This window comes from Dromaius novaehollandiae, chromosome 3, assembly GCF_036370855.1.
Source record: "Dromaius novaehollandiae isolate bDroNov1 chromosome 3, bDroNov1.hap1, whole genome shotgun sequence".
Taxonomy (NCBI): domain Eukaryota; kingdom Metazoa; phylum Chordata; class Aves; order Casuariiformes; family Dromaiidae; genus Dromaius; species Dromaius novaehollandiae.
In genome coordinates, this window is record NC_088100.1 from 41,481,523 (window position 1) to 41,506,275 (window position 24,753).

The following is a 24,753-nucleotide window of genomic DNA, read 5'->3' on the forward strand; positions in this document are numbered from 1 at the left end:
TGAAGTTGCAAAATCTGCTGTCTATTTCTGAATGAAATCTGTATAAAGGTAGAAGAAATATCTCACAGTGTTCTTTAAAGATGAGGAAAATTGATTACAATAATTTTTACTGATTTTTTTTTTAACGTATCTTATTTTGGTGATATATGTGGGAGGGAAGGAGTGCGGAAAGACGATTTCCAGATGCATCATAGCAGCTAAGAAATTGCTAGACTAATTTTCTGGAACAATTTATTTGAGCAAAAGGGAAGTTCATTGTGAAGATTCAAATTTTCAGGAAAAAAAGAAATGTAATAATAAAGAATGTAGGGCACATATGCAGAGAATGACTGCACTGTTGGTTACAATTGAAAATCTTTACTTGTGGTGTGGATAAACACAGCCTCCAAACAGAATTGTGCTGTGTGGTATCATATCATAAACTGCAGCCAATATCTATTGATAATGATGATATCACCCAGCTGCACTATCAATTAAACTTGTGTAAGATTGTGGGCACTGCAACAACCACTCTTAAAAGGCTTAGAACTGGCACTTTATTAAGGTTTGCAGTTTAGTGGAATTTTTGGCTTCTTAAAAGCATGATAACATAAAAAAATTGTGAGACCCCTCACATAGATACGATTCAAGCTACTTTTGGTATTTTATGATCATATTAGCAGAAAGAATTCTAGGTGCACAATACAATGTACTGTGCTTTTACAGATAAGAAGACAAATACCTTAGAGTTCAATTTCCCAGGTTACCAGAAGCTCTTGACTAGTTTCCAGAGAAGTGGTTTGGGGGTACCATGGAAATTGAGCATCTTGCAGCAGAATGTAGAGCAATTTGCTGATGAATCAAAGCTTCTGGGCAAGAGATAGTAAAGCAGGTCATCACACAGTCACAGCTATAAATCTTTATATTGCTCCTTTGTGTGTTCCCCATTATTTGTGTGTTGAAATTTATAATTAAGCCAAATTATTGGTGACTTCAGTAAGACTTTAAATGAATAAAGTTCAAAATATTAATCCTACAAGCACTCTTACGATATGAATGTTCAAGAACTGAGACTATTAACGCATGTATGGTTAGGTATGTGTAAATTAGTTATGTATGCATAATTTTGGAATCCAAGTGAGAAACCTGTGGATTTTTACTCTGGTAGATAGCAAAATATTGGATGAATGGCACTAAAAAGGTACAAAATAAAAAATTGTCTCCCACGCATCTTGAAACTTTCTCGCAGCAATAAAGTCCATAACTATTGTATCTTATTCTACTTGTTTTATACCCAAAGCCATGCCAAGGTCACAGACATTACAATAGAGTGGGTGTAGAATTAAACTATAGTTGGCACTATTTGCAAAGTGGGGGGGGGAAAAAAAAAAGACTTCTTACTCAGTGGGAAGAAAACACAGTTAAGAAGTACTGTGGCTTACAGCTGAAGTCAGTCTCTCCCCAAGTTTAAAATACAGATTTCACATTTGCATCCTTCAGCAGTAACCATAATGTCTGTATTCACTTAATAACCCATTAAATAGAAAATAATGATGAATTCCTAAGATCACTTGTGCTATCAGAATATATATGAAACATCATTATTAAAAAGAAATACTAAAAAGGGCCATTTCCTAAAGGAATCCTGTTATGTATTAAAATAAAATAGAGGTTTGTATTTCAGATATGAACCTCTGACCATGGGGGACTGGAATTTGTTGGGCAGCATCCTTGAAGAAGTGCACATCCACTCCACCATTGTTGGCAAAATCTGGCTTACAATACTGTTCATATTCCGGATGCTGGTGCTGGGAGTGGCTGCCGAAGATGTCTGGGATGATGAGCAGTCTGAGTTCATCTGCAACACAGAGCAACCGGGCTGCAGCAATATCTGTTATGACAAAGCCTTCCCCATCTCTTTGATCAGATACTGGGTACTGCAGACCATATTTGTCTCTTCTCCATCTCTTGTTTACATGGGCCATGCACTCTACAGGCTAAGGGCTCTTGAGAAAGAACGACAGAAGAAAAAGGCCCACTTGAGGGCCCAGCTGGAAGACCTGGAGTCCGTGCCTGAGGAACACAGGAGAATGGAGAGGGAACTACGGAAGCTTGAAGAGCAGAAGAAAGTGAATAAGGCACCCCTGAGAGGGTCCCTGCTGCGCACCTACATCCTACATATCCTGACCCGGTCAGTGGTCGAAGTGGGCTTTATGATAGGTCAGTATCTTTTATATGGGTTTCACATGTCCCCCCTTTACAAATGCACTCGGCCCCCTTGTCCTAACACGGTGGATTGTTTTGTGTCCAGACCCACAGAGAAGACCATCTTTATGGTTTTCATGAACAGCATTGCTGCAGTCTCTCTCTTCCTCAACATCCTAGAAATCGCCCACCTGGGCATCAAGAGGATAAAGAAGACGCTGTACGGGCGGCCGCGGCGGCCGGCGGCCCCGGCCGAGGAGGAGGCCAGCCTTTGCAGCGCCAAGCAGAGCTTCGCGGTGCCGCCGCCCTGCGCGGCCAGCAACGCCGTGCCCCCGCGCCCCGCCGCGGCCCTGCTCCCGCCGCCGCCGCCGCCGCCGCCGCCGCCGCCGGGCGATCAGCACCGCGGACAGCTCCGCGTGGCGCCGCGGCGCCGTCACGGCTCGTCTCAGCACCGCGGACAGCAGCCGCTGCCGCCCTCCTCCAGCAGCGAGGAGGCGCCGCCGGCCGCCGCGGGCAGCGCCCCCGGGGCGGCGGCGGCGGCAGCGGCAGCGGCAGCGGCAGCGGGGGCGGCCCCCGCCGCCCGCCGGGCGCCCCGCAAGCGCAGCCGGGTGAGCATCTGCAGGGACTTCGGGGAGGACCGCTGCGGCTCTCCGGACAGCGGGCACTACGCGGGCACCCGCAAGTCCAGCTTCCTCTCCCGCGTGCTCTCCGAGAGCCGCCCGGGCAGCGACAGCGAGAGCGCGTCCTCCGGCGGCGGCCCCGGGCCCGGCCCCGGCCCCAGCTCCGGCTCCGGCTCCGAGGGAAAGCGCAGCGAGGAGGGCAGCCCGCCCGGCAGCTCCCCGCCGCCCGCCGCCACGGGACGCCGCGTGTCGATGGCAAGTAGCGCCCCGCGGCCCCCGGGGTAGCGGGAGCCGCCGGGGCGGGGGCCAGAGGCGGTGGGGGCGCACGCTCGGGCACCGACTCCTCTCCCGGCCCCGGGGAGGAGCGGGCAGAGGCAAGGGGGGCCAGCTTCATGCCTTGGAGAATTAGGCTTCCTGACACAGTCCCAGCATGGCACAGCTGCGAGCCCTCCAGAGCAAGCCATGCTCCACACACTCGATTCCCCCTCTCAGGTGAGGGCAAAAACCTCGCAGGGCAATTATTCATCACCCAGGATCTGAAGTTCATTTTGTGAGTCACTGAAGTTCATTTTATTTAAGCTTATTTTACATCTCCCAATTGAGTCTGCATGGACTGTCATCTAGCCCAGTGGCACTTGTTCAGCTCCAGCCTTCTTGAAACTGTAAGGAAGAGAAATCTTGTGTGGATTGAAACCAATGGCTCAACTTCCCTCAGCTTCAGGGGGTTTCTTTGGGGTGACCATTGGGCTGAACAATTGCTCAATGAATAAACCAAAATATCTACATATAAAACACCAAATAATTGCAATGACAGATCCAACAACTACAGAATTTCATTTTCAGCAGCTGTTCCTATTCTGTGGCCACACACTCTAAACTTCCTTCTGTTCAGTGTTAATGAACAACTAGTGCTTGCAATCAAGTGCTATCTAGTAGATTTTTTGAAAATAAATTGAGTTCTGATGTCTCTGAATCATGAGATTTGTCCTCTGAGGACAAACAAATGCTTCCAGGAGCATGCCCTTGAATAACTTTTCATAGGGCATGTAATAGAAGATTCCTTCACATAATACTCAAAGTTATCAATTCTATTCAATTTTCTCTCACTCTTCTTGAAACAAAGAAAGCAACAATAACAACAACAACAAACCCCACAATACCCCTGTGGTAAGAAGCAGAAAATGCTCTCACTTGTTGCTCATCAGCAATTTATGAGCTCCAATTTTCATGGATTCTACAGCATGTAAATAGTCAGGATAAACCATTTTAAATTTTCACTTAGAGGCAGTATAATCACTTTCCACTTTGTGGAGAGGGGCTAGAGTCCAACCTGTTGATCTTCTGGTGTTTTTGATATTCAGATGGGAAGGTTCCTTAAAAAGGTGAAGAGCAAAAAGATATTAAACAGGATTTGGGTAGCATCTTGTTGAAAATTTATACAAGCTCCTTGGCAGCTTTTAATGTTTAATGACAATGAAGCTAGCTTTCAGGTGAGATCTTGAAGAAATACAGCTTGCAAAGCAATGTCATTAGTCTTGAAAGTAACACTGTTTTGGCATGCTATGTTTGTAAATCACAATGTATGGGACTGTTTCTAGCATTTTAAAATGTGACTCATGTATCTATCCTGTTTACAGAACATGATATTATAAAGCAAAGGTACTTCTATATACAATTCAGTCACTGTTTTGGCAAATGCACTTTGGTACCAGAATTGCTAAGGCACCTTATGAATACCAGTTTCAGTACAAGAATCCACTAGTGCATCATGAAAATGTTGGGCATTAACTCAAATATCTTTCTGGTCTGTATTTCCCTATATTCACTATTTAGTTTTGGTTGTTAAAGGCATGCAGCATTGATGTGATTTGTTTTAATTTGACTTCCAGGAAACAACCATCATATATTAATATTTAGATAAAAGAAATAAAGAGTAAGTAGATTTACCTGTGTGACAGGAGCATTCAAAAACTAATTTTCCTGTTTTTTTAAAAAAGCATTTAGAAGGGGTAATATTTTAAAAATTCCATCTGAAGTACAAAAAAAGAAAATCTACTGCCTTACCTGCTTGATAGTGACTTGCAACACTAATGCAGACAAAGGAGAGGCACTTTTTAATGTAGCAATGAATCTGTGCCCACAAATGTTTTCTAAACAGCCAAAATACTGTCTACTCTAACCCAGACCTTATTAATCTAACTTGAGTAGCCAAATAGAGCAAAAGACTTACTGGAACTGATGCTGTTCAATTTTCGTTGATAATTTCCCAACTGCCATCTATACCTCCATTGTGGCTAGAATTTTTTTCTGTTTGCCTTCATACCCCTCCTTGTAGCAGAATTTAGTTATAGCATTCTTTGTCTTAGCTGGGTGAGAGAGGAGTATCATTTCAATATTGAAAATATCACATTCTGTATTCTTCAACAACCATTCTAGCAGCTTCTAATGAAATACATGCCAAGGCTGTACTAAGATAACAGGATGATTGCAGTTGCCTACAACCACCATATCCTTAGCTGAAAGAAAAGCTCAAAGCTACGCAAAAATCAATACATCTTATACTGCAAGAGTCTGCTTACAACTCAACCACATCCTGTGAGTGATAACATTGAAAGTACCTAACAGATTTAATAACACAGTTATGGATGATTGACCTTTATCCACTGACAAGAGATTTTTGAGCAATACTACCGATGCCATTTCCATGCCAAATCTGAGTCTCTAACAGATAGATAAATAATTATGATGAGGAACAATGAAATGTTGTAAAACTTACCTCCCACAATGTATTTCAGCCTCTTCATCAAAACCTGATAACTAGATTGTGGATAGTAGTTGGCCAGATCATGAGCAAGTGCTTATTTCCAATCAAGGTACAAAACTGCATCCCTCAAAGAGCATAGGCAGCTCTTGTTGACAGCCCAGCTGTTTTTTGGCCATGTTCCAGACCAACCAGGCTTTATAAAATTTCCTTGCCTGGAAATTGGTGGAAATAAAGATCCATTTCTTTGTTTCATTCCCAACTATGGCATAAAACCTTGAAAAAAAATTATGTTACAACTCATTAGTTTTACACCCAAAACAATCAGTCTCCATACTCTATTAAGATTCTTGGTCATTCTGTTGTCAAAGATTATCCATTATTTAGAGTGGTAAGCAAAAATGAAAGAGACAGAAAGCTTGAATAACTTATTAGGCTGAAGGATTCTGAAGAGTCTGATTCACTGAGAAAAATGCCTTTTTCTTCAGCCTTTGCTGGTCAAACCTTAGGTCTATCAAGTTCAGAGGACAGATCACCAAAACAAGACCTTCATGGCATCAGGGAAAGTACGTAGCAAAGTATAGAAAGAGACAGTCACTGCATGACACAACTGATTTCAGTCTGCTTAAACACAATGACTAGAGCATCATGGACTATACAAGTGAGCTAGCCTCAACCTGGTGGAGACCTGGGATGAATATAGTTATGAAGTTCTACAGTGGCAGGGGAATTCAGCCTCTATGGAGGCACTGGTACAGCTGAAATCATGCTGCCTGCAGGACTCCAAAACCTTGATACTGAGGAATTCAGTCAGCAAGCTTTGAAGTGATACAGAACAATGTGTTAAATGATAACTAGCTCCAACCTAATTGCTTCCAAGGCTCACTTATAAGCTAAGATACTATATATCCTCTAGGATATATATTCCAAGATATACTGTGGGTGTATACAAAGGTCTGCCCTCAGTTTTGCATTTCTATCCACATTTTAATTTCTTTTAATTAAGGACAGATGCTGCTACGGAAGAAAGGGGCTCCTTCTGTATCGTCTTAGCCTGCCAAGCTTCCTCAGGCAAGAGGGCCTTCCTCACAAAGGTAGACACGCTCCACTCAGTGAGAAGAACTGCACTGAATTATTATAACTACACTCACAAAGGAGAACTGGGAGTTAGATTCACAAAGGTGTGTAGAAGTTATGCTGAGATCCATAGGCTTCTGCACATGAACACCACTATGAGCAAAAAAAAAAATTTTGCAAGGTCAGGCCCTCCACTGGTGGGTGAAATATTTTTAAGTCTGATCAAATTAATAAGTTGATGCAGTCAAAGGTCAGTATACACCTAGTAATGCAATGCTTATTCTCTTGAAAGGGGGTAAAGCCAGAAATCACAGAACATTTGGGCACCTAATTCTTGGAGTGCCACACTCAGGGTTATTGCCTTGCCTTGCTGTGTGTGAGGCTGTGTGAAGCCATTATGTTCATGGCATAACTCTCATTTTCACTCTGGGGAGCCCAAAATAAGAGGTCTGAACACTCCAGCTGAACAATTAGAGAGAGAGCGAGCTTTGTTTCCAAAGTCAGCCTTTGAGAGAGTCAGCTGCTCTTCCTCCTCAGGCATTTTCTGCTGATCAAAGGAGCAATTGCACAATGTCAGAAAACTCTGCAGAGCATGGTTACAACCAGACTCGGAATGATTATCTCCTGATGTCGCGTCTGCAAAGTGTCACAGCAATTCAACTCTCCAACAGCTGAACATAAACATTTCCACAAAGGCGGAAGGTTGTGTGATGTTTCACTGCTATGTGCATTTGACTTCTTCTGCTATATGTGTCTCTTTCCAGCTTTCTCAAGTAGAGGACTCCAGTTGCATGCTACCTGAGCATCAGCTATTTTTGACCTATAAATAGTAGTTTTCTAAAGAATCCTAAGGTGTGCTCTGAAACTTATAAGTTTTAATTTGGTTAACTGGGATGGGAAGTATTTACATTTTACTTTAAAACTAATTAGACTGCCACCTCTTCTCACAAAGGCCAGTGCCTTTCAGAAGACCTGGACCTGGTCTACTACATTTGCACCACTAGCCTAACTGTGCACTGAAGGAGCTACTGTAATAGAAATAACAACCCTCTTGGTAAGAGTACCCAAGGATATACCAAGAAGATGGGAATTGGTCCAGTGTTTTTTTGTTTTTTTTTTTTTAATATAACACTGAACTAAGTTCCTGGAGTCACAAAGCAAAATTGGAAGTCACTAAAAGTTTTATAATATTCCTAACAGTATTATAGCTGAGCCTATTTCTTGGGAAATCAAGGTTATGGGATTGAGCTTTTCAAAAAGTATTAGGCATTTTGGGGACCCAAATTCAGATTCTTGATTTTCAAGAGGTGTTGAGTTATCTTCTTTCTCACTTCCTCTTTAGCTCACCCTTTCTTTCAGAGAGTCTTATACTTTCAGAATGTCATTTCTTTAAGTCTCCACATTTGGCTGCAAAGAAACCAATATACTTTTAAAAGTCATGCCCCCTCCTCATGGTGAATGAGGGGGTCTAAAAACCTGACAATCAAGCAGTACTCTTAGCTCACAGAATAAGACCCAGATAGAGCTGCTGGTTTTATTCATTTGCTGAGAAGAAAATCTCTGGGGCTGAAATCCTGGATCTGTTGAAGTTGGGGAATTTTTACTATTCACTGGTTCAGGATTTCCTTCGCTAGATTGCTTTTTTATTTCTTTGTGCTCTTCAATTCTTTTTCTGCTTCTCACTTCTCCATTCATCTCTGAGCTTTAGCCTAGTGGGAAAATATTCAGTAGTGAGAAGGAGATGAAAGAGGGAGCTGCTATTCAGCTTGAATATTTGCAGTCTTCTCCAGAACAAGACATGTTTACTCATCTTTTCAGCTATACTTCAGGAATAAACATCCACTTATTTAAGCAGCTGCACAACTGCTCTCACTCTTGGGACCGGGAATGGTTTGATAAGAAAAAATGTACATTGAAATAATGAATCTGATAACTGCTGATAACTGAGTGTTATTTTGACAGCTAAGCTCTACCGGAAAAGCTACAGGTGGGATGAGGAATTGGCAAAACCCTGTGTTCCACTAGGATGGTTGAGAAGCCTTAAATGTGAAATCTCTATGCCTGCTTAATCTGCTAGTACATGCTGTTATTTTTGTACAGCTTTTCTATGCAAACTTCTTTTTTTAAGAAATATTCCAAACCAGTTTTATTCTGCACATTACATTCTGCCCTGGGGCACTCAGGAAAAGCTTGTGATGAAGACAGCCAGTGTACCAATTATCCTGCAAAGTCTACTTTATCACACGAGCGGTAACTATTCACCAAGTGCAGAAACAGAGATTAGAAAATGACAAGCTTTGGGGATAAAGAGGGGATGATGAAAGACGAACCCCTCCGAAGATTTGTGTAGCACCAAATAGACAGCTGGATTTTAGAAAGTGGAGCTCTCCTAATTGACTCCACCTTTGTAAATCTGTGGCTTTAGAGCCATATAAAAGTATACAAAAACCCTTAATGAATAAAGCAAGGGCTACAAGGTGGGGCCATTTAAAAGTATACAAAAACCCTTAATGAATAAAGCAAGGGCTACAAGGTGGGGCCACCGATTTCAAGCAGGTTACTTCAGGGATTTTGGCATAAAAGCAAGCTTTCTCTTCCCCACCCCTACTATTAACATTGAACAGAGATGGCTTTGTTCAATACATACAAGGTAAGCATGTTATCAGCTATTCATATAAACAACAGATCCCACCCCCACCCAACTATGTATGTGTTGGACCTGGATTAATTGCTATGATAACATTTCTTTTTCTCCTTTAAGCCAGCTCAGCTTCATGCTTCTTTCTCTTGTTATCTTTCAGAGCATGCTCCTAGAACTATCATCTATAATGAAAAAATAATGACATTCTGAGGACAAGAAATAAACTAAGGGATTGAGCACAAACCACCTTCAGCAGAAAGATAAAAAGCAGCTTATCTGTTGCTATGTTCCCCTCTCCCTCCTCTATAACGCTAAAACCGTAATACAGTTCAAGAAAGCAATCACTTGTTTTATTCCTAAATTCTATGCCAATCCCAACAGCATTGACTGCTAGCTTGCTCCAAAACTCAAGATTTTTCTCACGTAGACTGAGCCAGATTTGGTCAATGTGTGCTGCGACTGCAGAAACAGCCTCGTGTCTTAGGGAGAACGTTTTGGGATGTACAACTTGTTGTGCAGGCCGGTAGTGTTCATATCAGAAAGCAGCCTGCTACATAGCCCTTAAAAGTAGCAGAAGACCCAAGATACCTACAAGAAAGGGTTAGTTTGATTTGAAAGTACCCCGAAAGGTTACAGGCCCTCTATCTCCCCAGGCTTCAGCAGCCAATGAATAAAAGATGCAAGAAACACACAAGGAATCTGAAGGCACAGGGAATTTACCAGAGATAAAAACCCAGCTGAAGAATATTCTGCTGCTCATCAGCCTTTCTTAGTGTACTCCTCAAGTTTTTATACAAACTCTCCAGGCTAATGTTGCCTCCTCACAGCTAATACTTTTGGCTTCAACACTGAAACAGTAAAAATGGGCTATTTATTTCAAATGCAGAACACCTGTGCTTTTCTTCAGTTTGCTATTGAAGAAGATCTGCAAGACATCAGCTCAGGATCATGAAAATTTTGTTTCCTTTGCTGTCTCATTAGTTCATATAAATGAACTGAAGTACAAGCAAAACCAGTAAGGTCTCTTTTTCAGTTTGCTAAGACAGACCTGTTCTGGAGGGTTGGACTTCTAAGTTGTGCATGGCCCAAGAAAGCAGTCCCTCTAATTGTGTATCCAAAAAATAAAGTACCTTACCCTGACTATTCCCAACCCTGGGAATTCCAGCCACATGCTCTTGGCTGCTTTTACTTATCAAGCTTGTCACAGCTTGCATTCATTATGGATGCTCCCATCATTCCAATGGCAGATGAAACAGCACAAGATTGTTTGCTGTGCCTGCTTCCGTAAACATAAAAATCCTCCATAGGTTGATAACTCTTTGGAAAGACTAGCAGAAAGAAGGAGAGAAGAAAAAAATAGAAAGAGATAAAAGGACTCAAGCATAAAGATTGAGATTGCGGTGTTTTTGTCCCAGAGCTCATGACATACATCCATATTCTGCCTCCCTACAAACTCATTGACAGACAGTTTGCCCATGCATTTGTTTAGTATTTTAAAGCAAAAAAGAAAATGCTTAAGATGGTGGCTGTTAAGTACTAGCAGCAACTGATTAGGGATGGAGAAACAGCTTTGCTAGCATACAGTCTCTACTATCAGGCTATGTGTTGCCGCAGCTGATGCTACATCTTCTGACAGATTTGAGGGGGTGGGAAGCTTTCTTCCTACATGCTCAACAGGAAGATTCATAAAACTGGGCAACTCTGGAAAGCAACATTTCTGTTCCTCTTCCCTGAGAATTTTAGGATTGAAAAATTGCAGGCAACATTCATCCCTGTAGATTGAGGAGGATGGAGCTTACATCGCCAAAGACAGTGGCCCATGGCAAGCATGCAGAATCGGACCTGAGCAGCCCACGACCTAGGGTTTCCCCATTTTGTGATAAAAAGGCCAGCAACGTCTCTCTAGCAGCTTGCCCTTCTCCCCGTGCCCTGATGCAGCCTCCTAGCAAACAGGCCAGATCAGGGTCTTCCAGCCAGTTGTGTCACCCCCACCATCCTCAGTCTCCCTGACCAGGCTTTTAGGTCACCTTGGCCCCAGGCGACAGGCGCCTGCCATCTGCCGGGGAGTCTCTGAGGGCCAGCTTGCATCCCCAACCCATGTGCACCCAGGGCCTGCTTGTCATGCCAGCGTCCACAGCTGTCACCATGTCTACTTTGCTTTCTGGGTTTTCTATGGCCTGAGCGAAGCGAGCAGTCAGTCTCACAAGTTCCTGCTTCGGAGTAGAACGCAGCCCTATTTTATACACAGGGATTTTGAGTTGTTTTTTTTCATTTCTACAGAAACCTCTTCCAGCTTTTCTCAGGTTTTCTGTAAAGGGGAAATAAAACCCAACTTCTCTGCTTCTGTGCCTCTCAACATGTACACCGACACTTTACAAGACCAAAACAACAAGTTAGAAGAACTGCCTTAAGTCAAGCACTAGGGGAGTGAGTATAGATATAGCTTATTTGATCTTCCAAAACATCATCTCATCTCATCTCATCTCTGCAATGAAATACCCTTGGCTGTTCCTGCTGCAGATCAAAGATGACTGGATCCTCGGATCAAAGACACCTAGTGAATTAGAAATGGGACCACGTGAGTGGAGGTTTCTTCATATGGACAAAGACTCACCAGGCATTATTAACTACATGCTATACACCCTCCAGAACCAAAGCTACAAACCGCTCATTAATGCAGGACTGCAACATCAATTTCAGAGTCAAGATAAGCCGATTTACAATACATAATGATATGTCTTTATTTCATCAACAGAAATGGTGTCTAGACAAAATTCAGTTAACACTAGCAATTCAAATGAATGAAAAGGGCTGGGTGTTTTTTTTTTTCATTTTTGTTTTTTGCACAATACTGTATTTACAATGAGTAAATGACGTTTTAAATTCATTAGTTCATAGCAATGCTTTTTTTCCAAAAAGGTAAAAATTCTTAGTAACAGAGAGTAAGCATCAACAGCCACCTCATTTATTTATACAATAAAAATCACAAGAAACCACAGTCACCTAGAAAAAAAATAAAGACAAGCTTAAGAACTAGTACAATAAAATGATGCATTGAATCAAGTTACATTAATCGCATAGAATTTGTGTAAAAAGTATGTAGAAAAAACACCTGATGTAACCTGTTACAGTCATTGACCAGTTATGAGAGGTACAGAGGGTTATACAGGTAGATATGTGTGAAAACTGTCCATACTGTTTGACCTGGGGAGGAAGAGAAGAGGGGTTGCACCCCCTTGCATACACTGATAAAACCCTGTTTTGAATATGGCCTCTGAAGTTTGTAAGGCATATATAAGAGGTGCACTTGTAACCAACTGGTTCTGGAACAAACTCCTAGGGCATCCCCACCCTTGAAATCAAAGGTGATGCTCGAAATCAATAGTAAACAAACACGCGTCAAAAATCACCAGAGTGTTTAGTATAATTTCTGCCAGTCTGAGGGATCCAGATATTTTCAGTCAGAGCATTAGTAGTAGTGAAAACAGTATCTAAAACATGTACATTTCTCTCAGGTATATCACGAATGCAGGATAACACCATCGCATGGAAATGCGGAGTTTGCAGGCAGCGGGGCTGGGCTCGTAGCCTCGGACCATCTCTGCTTCTAAGCAATCGATGCAATCAAACACTGCTAGTTGCTATTTCTATTTTAGGACACTAGTTTCTTTCTGCATGCCCTGCCTTCGCCAAAAGGGATGACAGCAGTACTGCATGAATCACACAGCGGATTTCACCTACGTAAAGGACTCTTCTCCCAGTTAGCGAAATTCACAGAAGAGCAGGAGTCATCTAACTGGGTGTTTAGCAGTTGTTCGTTTTGGGTAATTACCTTAAAAAAGGTATTTCTAGGATTCCTTCCTGCCAAAAAGTGGTTTTACTTGCAAAAATGGCAACATTATAGGTGTAATACCTTAAAATGCATATCAATATTTGCATTTGATATAAATAATACCTATCTTGGTGGAGTGTAGGAAAATACTGTACACTTTGTCTTTGCAAGTAATGCCATTAAAACTTTGAGAGTAAAGAGAATAATTATTCTACAGACCACCAACAATAGATCTTTTAAAAACACACACAGTATTTGAACATACGCATATACACATATATTGTATTCTGCAGCATCAGATCTGATGCCTGAGTCATGAAATACTCCGAGAAGTATTATAAATATACGTATATGTATTATAAACAGGAAAATACACAAACACACACTCTGACTAGAATTAGATATGTATGTATACATACATACATGTGTGTATATATATATATGTATATAAAATTAACTTGGACTGTGTTGGCAGAGAAAAAACTGAAATGAATTCAAAATGTGTTGAGAAAATTCCTAGTATGAAACAGAACGTAAGTTCTGTATGGTAATGACTTTAGTTTCACCTCACTTTCGATAAAAATAAGCCACTCTGTACTTAGCAGATCCCCTCCTTGTGCAAAGGCCAACAGCTCTGCTGCTCCTACTGAAGCTAAACCTTCTGTAGACAGACCTAAAATATATACCTTTAAAATGCTGCAAACATAGACTACAACATCCATCTGAAGTCACCACCAAATACATTGCAAATCAGAAAAAAAGGTGGAAATAGTGCTCCTCAGAGGGATTGTAGAGAATATGAAGTAGATCAAAATGCAAGCTTGTGTAAACCTGCAAATGTTCACTTTGTCTCATTGCAAAATTCACTACAGTTCTTTTCTGAAAACCCACACTTCCTTTTTTTAACAACCACAGTAGTGGATTACCATGACACGAGTGGGGATGTTACGTTGATTCTGGAATTACAGTGTTTTATCATGCTTTCTCCCAGTGAATTGGATTTTATTTTATTACAGGATTATACCGATTCCAGCATGCAGATTTGTTGTTTCATTAGGCAGTCATACAGTTACATATTAAAAATCTAACTATACATCTATGCATTTTAATTTCTATTTAAGCGCTCCGTAGCATACAGACTTGACAAAGTGTTGAACTCTAGATCAACAACCATACTATCAGCATTAATCATTTTTCTGGCAGCAGTTAATCCATTTAGCAAAGTTATTTATCTAGTTCCCACTCTCCTTTTTAAAGAGAAGTAGCAGTTAGCATACTAATCACTGTGGCTTGCCTTTGCAGCACATTTTACTTCCTTGGGAAAAAATAATACAAGGATTAGATCCAAAAATATAGTGCATCTTAAAAGCAGCATATACCCTTAGAAAGACATTTAATAAATTACTTGCACAATATATAAAATATTAGTTTTATACTGCAGCATCAAACTCTGACGCCTGAGTCATCATATGTTAGGAAGTCTGTAGTATAAATATTGGGATGTCCTGATAACAGAGCCAACCTTTTTGCTTTTGTTTTGCTTGTTTTATGTTTTGTTTTTTCTCTTTTTCTTTTTTTATGTTTTTGCACTACCTTTTTGTTCCAGAATCAGCTTGTGACGAGCTTTAATTGTGTTCAAGGCACCCCCAGAGAACGCAGAGAAACAAACACATTATATAGTGTAGTACTCACCTGACAAAGCATAACAAGCCTAAATGAAATGAGGTTTTCTGGTGGTACAAATATAGCCATTGCAAAGAAAAAGGAGGACTAGATACAGACTGGACAAAGCTTCAGGGACTCCCATGCCCATGAGAGCGGTGCAGCGGCCAGCAGGGACATGGGGTTTCATCACACGCCACTCCGATGCAACGCCTGACTGATCAGACGCTGCACATGTCCTCTTTGACAAAAGCAAAGAGATCCTTACTTAAAGAGCATGGTAACCATTGGCCGAACTCTTAAAACTAATAAATATTGCAGTCAGGTTTTTTTTTCTTTTAAATGGTATTCTTTTGGTCAGTTGTTTGGGTCTCATGACAAGAGCTGTGTAGGTCAACTCATGTCCAGGTCTGAAACTAATTCTCCCTGTGTCTCCCTTTAAAGTTAGCCTAGTAACAGTTTTGAGAGACACATGGTTCAGAATAGCAAAAAAACCCCAAAACAAAATAGAAACAAAAAACAATCACCACCACCACCACCACCAAAAAAAAACCCACTGAAAAACCAAGATACATGTAAATATAGGAAGCAATGACACAAAATCAGCCACTTCTAATGGGGAAGAATGAAATCAAACATCCAGTAAAGCTCACGGGAGAGGGAAAGAGAGAAGAGAGAGAAAGATTGAGGAAGAGACACTTATTTGAGCAGTGGTTTTAAATATCAGTTCCCATGATAGAAGAAATCAAGAGACCCAGCACCATTATGAAGCCAGGTCAAACCTAAGAGCTGCAGTGTAATGGGTTGTGTGGGTGGGTTTTTTTTAAACCGTTGGAATGAGGTCAAGAGTACCAGTTGCACATGAGTTGTTAGCAGAGTAAATCTTCATGTCAGGAAGCAAGTTAAAACTTGGTTTTATACTCATAAAACATTCTATCTATATATATAGGAGGTCACTTAAAAATAAAAAAGGCAACAAAAAAACATCTTTAAAATACTGTGTCAGTTGACCCTTCCCTCCCTCCCACCCATTTCCCCCCCCCCCAAGTAGCTATGACTCTATAATGTGATTCACATTTAGTTTTAAATTCTAGCTTTCACCATGGTCTCATAGAAACAAAACTTCTCTGCGAAGCACAGAACTGCTTTGCAACGTCAATGAATTCAAAGGAAAATCAAATTCTCCCCAAAAGAGCTTCTCAGTCAGTTACCTGCAAAAGACGGCTGGGAGGGGGTTCAAATATAGTTAGTTTAAGATCTTTTAAAAAGAAAGGACAACTCCTCCCCCCTTTTTCAACCTTGTGAACTAGGAGTTTATGGCATTTGTATATTTTTGAACATCTAAAGGTAAGGATTTTGTACAGTAACGATTAATACTTAAACATAAATATTCTCCTACATTATATACTAGTTTTTCTTTGTACATGCGGGGGAAAAAAGTATTTTCAACAAACATGGCACATGCTATATGCAATTCCTCCAGGGTAGCTTGGCTACAAGAGTTTGGGGGAAGAGGGTAAAAGCAAGACTCTGTGGCAAGTGGGCGACGGTCCATGAGCACAGTCTCAAGATGTAAGAAGTGGAGAGAGGGAGCTGATTCCTCCTCCAGGGTAAAGACGCTGATCTACCAAGTGCCTCAAAAAAGCACCAGCACACACCTCTAGTGTAAACGTTAGCACAGAAGACCACATTATCAGTTAGTGCTTCTGAGAAGCAGCTTCCCCCCCCCCCGCCCCCGCACTTTTTTTTTTAAACAGGTGTGAACGGCTGGTCAATTTTTTCAGCAAGAGCAAACAATATCAGCCAGTAAAGCACATGACAGTTGTTGTCCAGGATAAAGCCACGCAACCTGGCATATGTAGGGCAAAAAAACACAAAATAAAAACTCAATACACTTAGAATAATAATTATTAAAAAAAGCATTAGGAGGACGTTTTTCTGTCTACACTGTACATACAGATGTTATGCTCGGAAAGCTGCTGTCTCACACAGTCATAACATGAGTCAACATCGCTTAAGATACAAATCCAATACAGTTACAACTAAGCCAATTCACTGAGTAGTCTCCTTTGAGACAGCGCTCTTTTAGCTGCAGTTTGTGCTGAGGGCAATGCTGTAGGATGAGAGGATCCTGGAACACAAGAATTTGAAGAGTAAGCAACCAAATTGGGTGTTGACAGATGAATGTTTTGCTCTTAGAGAATACAGTGCTACCTTGACTTCTGTATGGAAACCAAAGTCAACAATTAGGGGTCTGATCCTGCAACTCTTCCTACCAAGGCAGGATCACTGACTTCACCAGACCCAACTCTGCAACTCAGGCCTGGTGAAGTAAACAGGGTAATGTCTGGGGAAAGCTGAGGTGAGGCTCTACGGACTAGTCGGAGTAGCAGTTGCTTCCATGAGTAAAGGTTGCAGACTGGGGCTGGATGAAAAGCCCCCCAAAGTGTATCGATGTGACTTCCGTTTACTTTACTTTGTGGAACATACGAAGAATTGATCCAGTTGTCAAATACTTTTTCTTTAAAGAGTGAAATATAGTTTACCCTATAAGAATCCAAAAGCATCATTAACAGCACTTAAGCTTGGTATGTGAAACAGAAAGAAATCTGAATATAAAAATAATTCAAGCAGATTCTCTTTACAAATTGTATAGGGAATTCAGTATTTGGCAAGACTGTTTTCCTACATAATGATCTCCTGAGTGTTTGTCTGTTAGCTAAAACTTTTCTATTTTCTTTAAGCCATAAAGCAAAGAAAACCATATACTCAAGTTATACTGAAGTCACAACTTCATTTATGAAAAGAGGTTTGACCAGAAACTCAGTGCAAGTGGCAAAGTTGACCATTACTGTACAGTATCTGCAAGAAAATAAAATAAATCCACATTGCTCAAGTGGCACGAAATGGCTGTGCCAAAAAAATTGTCTATAATAAAATCTCAAATAAGCTTCCAACATTAAAATTTCATAAATAAGTACAAATTGAATGATATTGCTGAACTGCGAACCAAGAAAAAAAATCGTGTAACAAGTTACCAAACTAGTTCTAGCATCGAAGACAAAAAGGAATGTTGGAACTTGTTTATACAATATAAATGAAAGCTTCCAGTTTGTAGGATGAGAAAAATTGAGGCATGCAGGGACTTTTGCATATGGATATATATATTTTATATATATTATATATAATATGTACAGTTTAGCTATAAAACTTTGATGTGTAAAGAAGCTGTCTTCAATGAAAAATTGAACATTCAGAGGAAATTCCTGAGTTAGGGTTTTGTGACATGGGCCACTGAGAAGAAAGCTGCGGTTGGGTCCTCAGAGGTGTTATGTCCATCCCTGTTAAGATTGAAATTAACATACAAAAACAGACAGTGTTGCCACTGTTTAGTTCCCTGCCTGAGCGAGGGATAGCACCATTGTGAAGATAACTCCTGCTTGTAGAGAGGAGGGAATACTTAAAAACAGTATTGCTGCTAAGACCACTGTAGTGTGCACCAAATACGTTCTTCTAGACAACAAATGAACACTGCCACTGGCTGACTGAAGAACACCTGACCAGGTGTAACGTTAAGGTTACAAGTCACTAGGTGTAATCTTTCCTAGGTTGTTCATCTGTTGTACATTTATCAGTCATTTCCTGACAGAAGTCTACCGTGACTGTCTGGCTACTCTGTTCTAGCGGAAGCTCTCTCTCGGGATAAGTACCTTGGTCAGCTCCATCCAACCCCCCGCCGGCCGTGCAATTTTCTGAGACGTTGTTTGGCAGCCAAGGCGCTCCGAGCTGCACCGAGCCTTGCTCTGAACAGCACTGCATGCTTTCCCCAACGCACTGGGACGTCACCAGGCTCTGCTCTACTCCCGCTGGTGAAGGGCTGATATTGGTGGCTGTCTGGAGATCCATAGGTCTGAGAACAGGGCAGTATCGGTGGAGAGCTTGGATCTGTTCAGGGCTCTGCATGTCTCTACACACTTCTTGGGAAAGACACGAGAAGTTATCTAACAATTCTCCCATGCTTGCTTTCAGCTGGTTCCTTTCTGAGAGCAATTTCTCTTTCTCACACACCTGAAAAAGAAAGAAGGCATCTTAGTTCAGCAGAAGGCCATGCACTGGCTGCGCGCACCAGGTACATATGCAGCAGTGCCCCAAATGAACACCAACACGCTACATTTACTTTTATATGGGCAGAGGACAAGTCTCAGAGATATCAGCTACTTTGGCCACCAGCAGTTCTGCATGGACTGTAGCTTGGGAACCACCTGGGGAAATACATTTGTGCTGGAAGACAACGGAGTCATGAGTTATTCCCAAGAGACAGTTAGTTCCCTGAATAAACTAAGGCTGCCTGATATACAATGAAAAAAACTCTGAAAGAAACATTTTGATGGAGAAAAGCCATCATCTATCCAGACAGTGAGGAACCAGGGCCTAGTTCCTCAAGCAAGGATGTGCTGTGGAAGTCCAGTTCACCCTCTAGACGCCGCGACAGTCAGGCAGGCAGAGTGCACCCCACTTCAGCCTATGTATCAGCTGAATACTCATTGACATTGAGATGTATGTTATTCAGAGGAGGGTGTCTGCGAAAGTGCGAGCTTTGTGGCCTGTGCCATGGCTCATTTTCCAATGTCCTGGTGCTTACAGGTTTGATTTTCACTTAAGCAAGATATTTTCATGAAGACATGTGAGAACCACAAAGGTAGGTGGACTTTTTAATTCAGACTCAGTGCAGGAAACTCCATCATTTTCCCTTTGTTCTGCTCAGGCAAAGCTTTCCCTCCTGTGCTCACAAATATCTGCTCCCCCTCCCCCAGCATCTAAGTCAAGCATTTTCAATTGAGAGCGACACTGTGTCAGCGAACTGCTCTTGGAGGGAACAGGGTGAGAGACAGGACAGTGCCAGTGAGGAGGAAAAGAGAATTCCATTAAGACTACTTGTGTGAAAGACTGAAAACTGGGAAAAGGAGCTCAGGTTGCTCCAGGTGCAAGAGGGTGCCAGCTGTGAATCCAGATGTTTCTAAAAGTTTTGGGTGATGAAAAAGGGCCCAGCACGGAGGTATCCAACCAAACAGAGTCAGCCTGGCCACAGGCAGGTTCTGGGTGAGGGCTGAGCAGGCAAAATTCGGCTGCCTCCTGCAACATCTCCCGCAGTGTTCGGTGAGGGGGTATTAGCTATAGCACACTGTGCTGTGAATGCAGAGAGCCAGCTCCTGTCCAGAACTGCGTCTGGAATAGCAAGGCCCAAAGCTAGCTGGGGTGCTGTGCGCCGTGGGGACAGACCCCTGACTGGTGCTGTGGCAGTAACCCGAGGTTAGGGGCAGCTCAGGAGCTCTGCCATTGCACAGGCTCAAACCTTGTGTGGCCTGCAAGGCCTCCGCGGAGTGGGCGCACTGCCCTCCTTGTGCTCAAATGTCAGATAAGAGAGGTCAGGCTCAGAGCCAGAGCCAAGCTGCAGCTATGCCTATAAAAACGGTGGCTGACTCAGTGCAGAATGACCAAGATGGTCCTGCTGCATTGCAGTCCCCACTGTCCGTGTCCCAGGAAGAGTGCTCGAGAGACTATTTCAGATTTTATACAGAACCAGAGCTATATCCAGAGCTAAGCTGGCCCTGAAAGCAGTGCAGCCATGTACCTCACCTAATGACATCGCTAAACCCAAACTGTCTGTGGCATGAAAACTCCACAACTCAGATATTCCAACTATGAGTGGCTGAAAGCTGATACAGTATCACTGGGTCCAAAGCCTGCACTGGAAGCATACAGCTGTGCAAATGACAGAGAAAAAAGAGCAGTGTATATGAAAAGCACCAACTGCTAAAATATTGATAGCTCTATCAGGAAAGCATAAAAATAATAAAAAAATAAACAGATGCTCAAGTACATCTTGAGATAATGAATTATGGAAGAGAATATGCTGTGAGTTTGCAGGAAAAAAAAGGAATGCGAGTGGGTGATGGATGAGTGAGGGAAAGCAGGCAGAAGAAATTACCTATCAACCTCAGAGGATACAACCATTTCACTTGCTGTCTTCTCCAAAGCCATCTGTGTCAAGAAGATGGGTGACTTATGGGAAGTAGGGACAGTGGGGAAAAAGCGTCTTTCATATCCCCCCCGCCCCCCAACCAAGCAAAAAAACCTTAAATCCTCGTGCCATTACATAATGAAGGAGACTGGAAATTACTGGTCACAAAGTGGACAGAAGATGACAAAGGAATTTCCAGTGACCGTGTATTATGTCAAGTCAACTGGAACTTCACTGTGACTGCTGGGTTTCCTAAGAGGAAAGTAAGATCCTGAAGCAGGATACAGAATTTGTATAGGGAGAGGGCAGGAGTGCTGGAGAGATGAAGCTAAGGTTGCATGAGCTTGTTTGATTTTGTCCCTTTATACTCTTACACACCTCATGATTGTTTTGCTTCCACAACCACTTTTTTCAGAATGCTGCACTAAATCCCATACTGCTACATACTCAAGTACAGCTTACTAGATAGAAATTTCCAAACTTCTTTTGAAGGCTCCCACACCTCAAAGGGCTTTCGATTCCTGAAAGCTAGCGGAGAGGGGGCCCTCAAGGTCACTCATATGCCTTGCATTCATTTCTCAGGGATGTGTATGTGTTAGTGGGAGAAGGGGACTTGAAAAGTTTATTTTTTTTATACACAGTTGGTTATATTAAATAATGAAGGTCATTTCCCAGGATGCCCTAAGCGAAATGAACCCAAACTAATTTTCAAGTGAAGTGTATAGGTATTGAACTGAACAACCCCAGGGTGGTCCAACCCTTCGAGTGCTGCTCCCAGTGCTCACCCACAAGGCGAACAAGAGATGTGTACTCTTCTCCACTGAGACATCAGTTCAGTGCAGAGAGATGGATATCTGCAGCTAAGACTGAGGCTGCTTCTCCTGACAACCTCGATTAGGCACCTCTTTTTCACCCTGCAGAACCTCTGACTCATCCAGCACATGCTGTGGATTATGCTTGGTGGAGGAAGCAGTTATTCAGTATTTTGTTTATCTTTGATGTTTTGTTTGTTTTGCATCAGTCAAACACCACTAGGAAAAATGTTTTTATTTTTGTTTCTTTTTTCTCCCTTGGGCTTCAACACCACAGCATTCGAAGGCTTCACAAGCCTTGATGGTCTAAGCCTCCCAACCAGCTTGTGGGGTCAGTGTCACCTCTGTTTTACAGATGGGAAACAGACATGCACAGCTTTGTGCCATTTGTGGGGTGTCGATAACTCAGCTCCTTTCAACAGATCCCTGCCTCTTTCACACTGTGTTTGCTACAGCTTGAGAAGAGAACAAAGTAAAATAAAGCCTACTTTAAAAGCCATTTTCAACATGCAACCTGTTATCACAAGAACCAGAAGTGCCCCATTTCCCAGACCCACTGTGTTTAACTTACAATTGAGCATATTTCAAATATGTATATAGACATTTAAACCAAAGGCTCCAAATAACCTTTAATTTTAATGGAGACTGGGTGTGTAGACAATCCCTGCTGGCACGGAAATCGGCCTTGGCTCCTTTTTTTAACTCTGTGTTAATAAACAAATCCATCACTCAAACTCTTGGACATTCAGAGATGGAGTTTAATGCTGGGCTCCTAAACCCATGCTGCATAGTAAAATTAAAGCTTCCTGTCCTGTGTACTGCACACCCACACCTTTCATAATGGCTGAACTGAGACTCTTACATTATTTTGATGTCTGGGAAAACTTTCAGGACTTTCAAACAGCTCAAGAGGTGTCAACCCATTCTGAAATTCCAGTGCTGTGTTCCTCCAGCTGCGCGTTTCCTTCATGGACAATGTTCTGCATACCTGTTACCTAGCAGCTAAGCTATCTTTTCATCATATCTCACTGGTGAGTCATTCCTATGTAGGAAATCACACTGCTGCCTCTCTTCTCCTTGCTTAGAAGACTGCCCCTAGCTACGTGTCATCTGATGGATATAGCTATCCCAGCACTGCCCTCAGCGCACTGTTGGTGCATGCGAGTGGTAGTCCATAGACTGAAGGGTCATGGTGGAAGACACAACCCTTATCTCAGGGCTTTTTTTGTGGTGTATCAGCTTGCTTTCTCAGTGGGCAGAGGAAGAAAGGGGAAGAGGGGCAGGATCCTCAGACCACAGGGGTACTGTCAGAAGGGATGGGAGCCTTTTCAGCTAAGGTGCCTACAACTGAGATGTTTACATCTGACATAGCTCTCCAGGTGATCTTGTTTAGTCATGGGGAGAAACAGGCACTTCCGGGCTGTACTTCATCTCCCTGGCTGCAGGATGAGACAAATAAGAGTTGACAAGAATCAATTTCTCTTCACTGACTATAAAGGAGACCCGGATGACTAGCTCCAATGCAGGTGTCCATATTGTGGACATCTTCATGTAGCCACACAAACAACACCTGAGGTGTCCATACCATGAGTAGAGAGGAATTTTCTGAGCAGCCATTTAGCCTCGCTTATGTCATCTCACCTCCTTAGACTAAAATGTGGGAGCACTGGACAGTAGCACCTCAGCATACAGGAGACCCCTCCCCATGAGCTCTGGGCCAATGAGCGGAGTGTGCTTTACCCAGTCTTCTAAGGAGCACACTATTGCCAGAGACACTTGTCAGGTACGGTTGGGGCAAAGGCAAACCAACAGCCATCACTTGAATCATGGTGGGGTTCACTACATGACACACCAGGAGAGTGAGAGAGAGGGAAGAAGACCGCGGGGGCAAGGAGGAGCATATCCTTGCCATCTTGCTGCTCTAAAACAAGTGAATGCCCTCTTGTCTGCATATTTACACTGTTGGCTTTTTCATTTCCCTTGCCATTTCCTCAGTGAATGAAAGATCTGAGGAGAAGGCAGAGCAAGCTGGAACATCCTGAAAACAAAGAGCTGCCCTTTAGCACACCAAAGAGAAAGAAAACCTCAATGTGGAGATGAAGTTGGCCCTGTTAGAGCAAGAGGTTGGACTAGATGACCTCCAGAGGTCCCATCACACCTAATCTGGAGGGTTCTGTGAATCTTGTCAAAAATTTTTGTGATGGCAGCTGGGCATGTAAGTAGGGTTTGGATGAGAAAGTGCCATTGTGGATGCACCATTAAGTAAGTTAAACTGGACCTTTCCTCCTTACTGAAAAACATGCAAAAAGAGAACTGGGATACAGGCTTCCCTTCGCTTCCGACTCACTCAAACATCTGCTTTTGAGATATCAAAATAAAGAGATATTTAGGCTTCACCTCACTGGAATTTCGTATTTCCCATCTCTATTCTCTACATACACATACTAATATACTTCTACCAATTACATATTTGTATTAGTGGGTTCACTTAGCTGAATGTAAATCAACGAACCCCCCCCCGAGCAGGAATAGCTCACAGGACCCTTTAGCCGGCGGCTGGCCAGGAGCTGCCGAGGTGGCAGTGTGCCACTCACCAACTTGCGGATTTCACATTCTAAGTTCTGAATACAGTCCAGTTTTCTCTTGCGGCAGCGCTGGGCTGCAATTCGGTTCTTACTGCGCCGGCGAACATCATGGATGAATTCTAGCTGTTCTGAGGTTAACTTGTGCATCTTTATCATCATCTGGAAATCATTCCTTGGAAGATCTGTGATTTGATCAACAGGAAAAGGAAGTTTCACCTAAAACAAACAAATACAAGACAAGAGCAAACACAGAGTCATATTTTGCTTGCTGAACGCAAGCCGAACAATGCTGAGCAGAAGGACTATTTGCTATGCTCCCACCCCCTAAACAAACAACACATAGAAGGTTTTACATTGAGCAAGTTTTTACCACTCCCTTGTGGCACACTGTGGAGGACCAGCTGGTAAGGATCTGAGTAATCATGCTGAAACCAACAATACAGATGAATCCCAGGTAAAAGTTTGGTCTTTCTAAGAAGCTCTAATAAAAGATCTCCTTTCACTAAAATGGGGCTCCACCCACTAAGTGACACAGCCTTTTGGAAACAGTGAAGTGC

General features: G+C 42.4%; 2 protein-coding genes across 11 annotated transcripts in view; one reads left to right on the forward strand and one right to left on the reverse strand.

The window, feature by feature from the left end:
- Positions 1–1,679: 1,679 nt before the first annotated feature.
- GJA10 (gap junction protein alpha 10) lies at positions 1,680–12,013 on the forward strand. Its single transcript, XM_064508098.1, has 2 exons — positions 1,680–2,678; positions 11,804–12,013. Exons 1-2 carry the CDS (start codon positions 1,680–1,682, stop codon positions 12,011–12,013), a joined length of 1,209 nt encoding a protein of 402 aa, XP_064364168.1.
- Positions 12,014–16,667: 4,654 nt separating this feature from the next.
- Positions 16,668–24,753, reverse strand: part of BACH2 (BTB domain and CNC homolog 2) — a 195,729-nt gene continuing 187,643 nt past the window's right edge. For all 10 annotated transcript variants that reach the window (XM_064508785.1, XM_026093406.2, XM_064508784.1 and 7 more), the window contains 2 exons: positions 24,206–24,412; positions 16,668–18,845 (listed from right to left, as the gene is read on the reverse strand). In XM_064508785.1, coding sequence (XP_064364855.1) covers positions 18,366–18,845; positions 24,206–24,412 — 687 coding nt within the window. In that variant the 3' untranslated portion in view covers positions 16,668–18,365. The remainder of the gene's footprint in view (positions 18,846–24,205; positions 24,413–24,753) is intronic.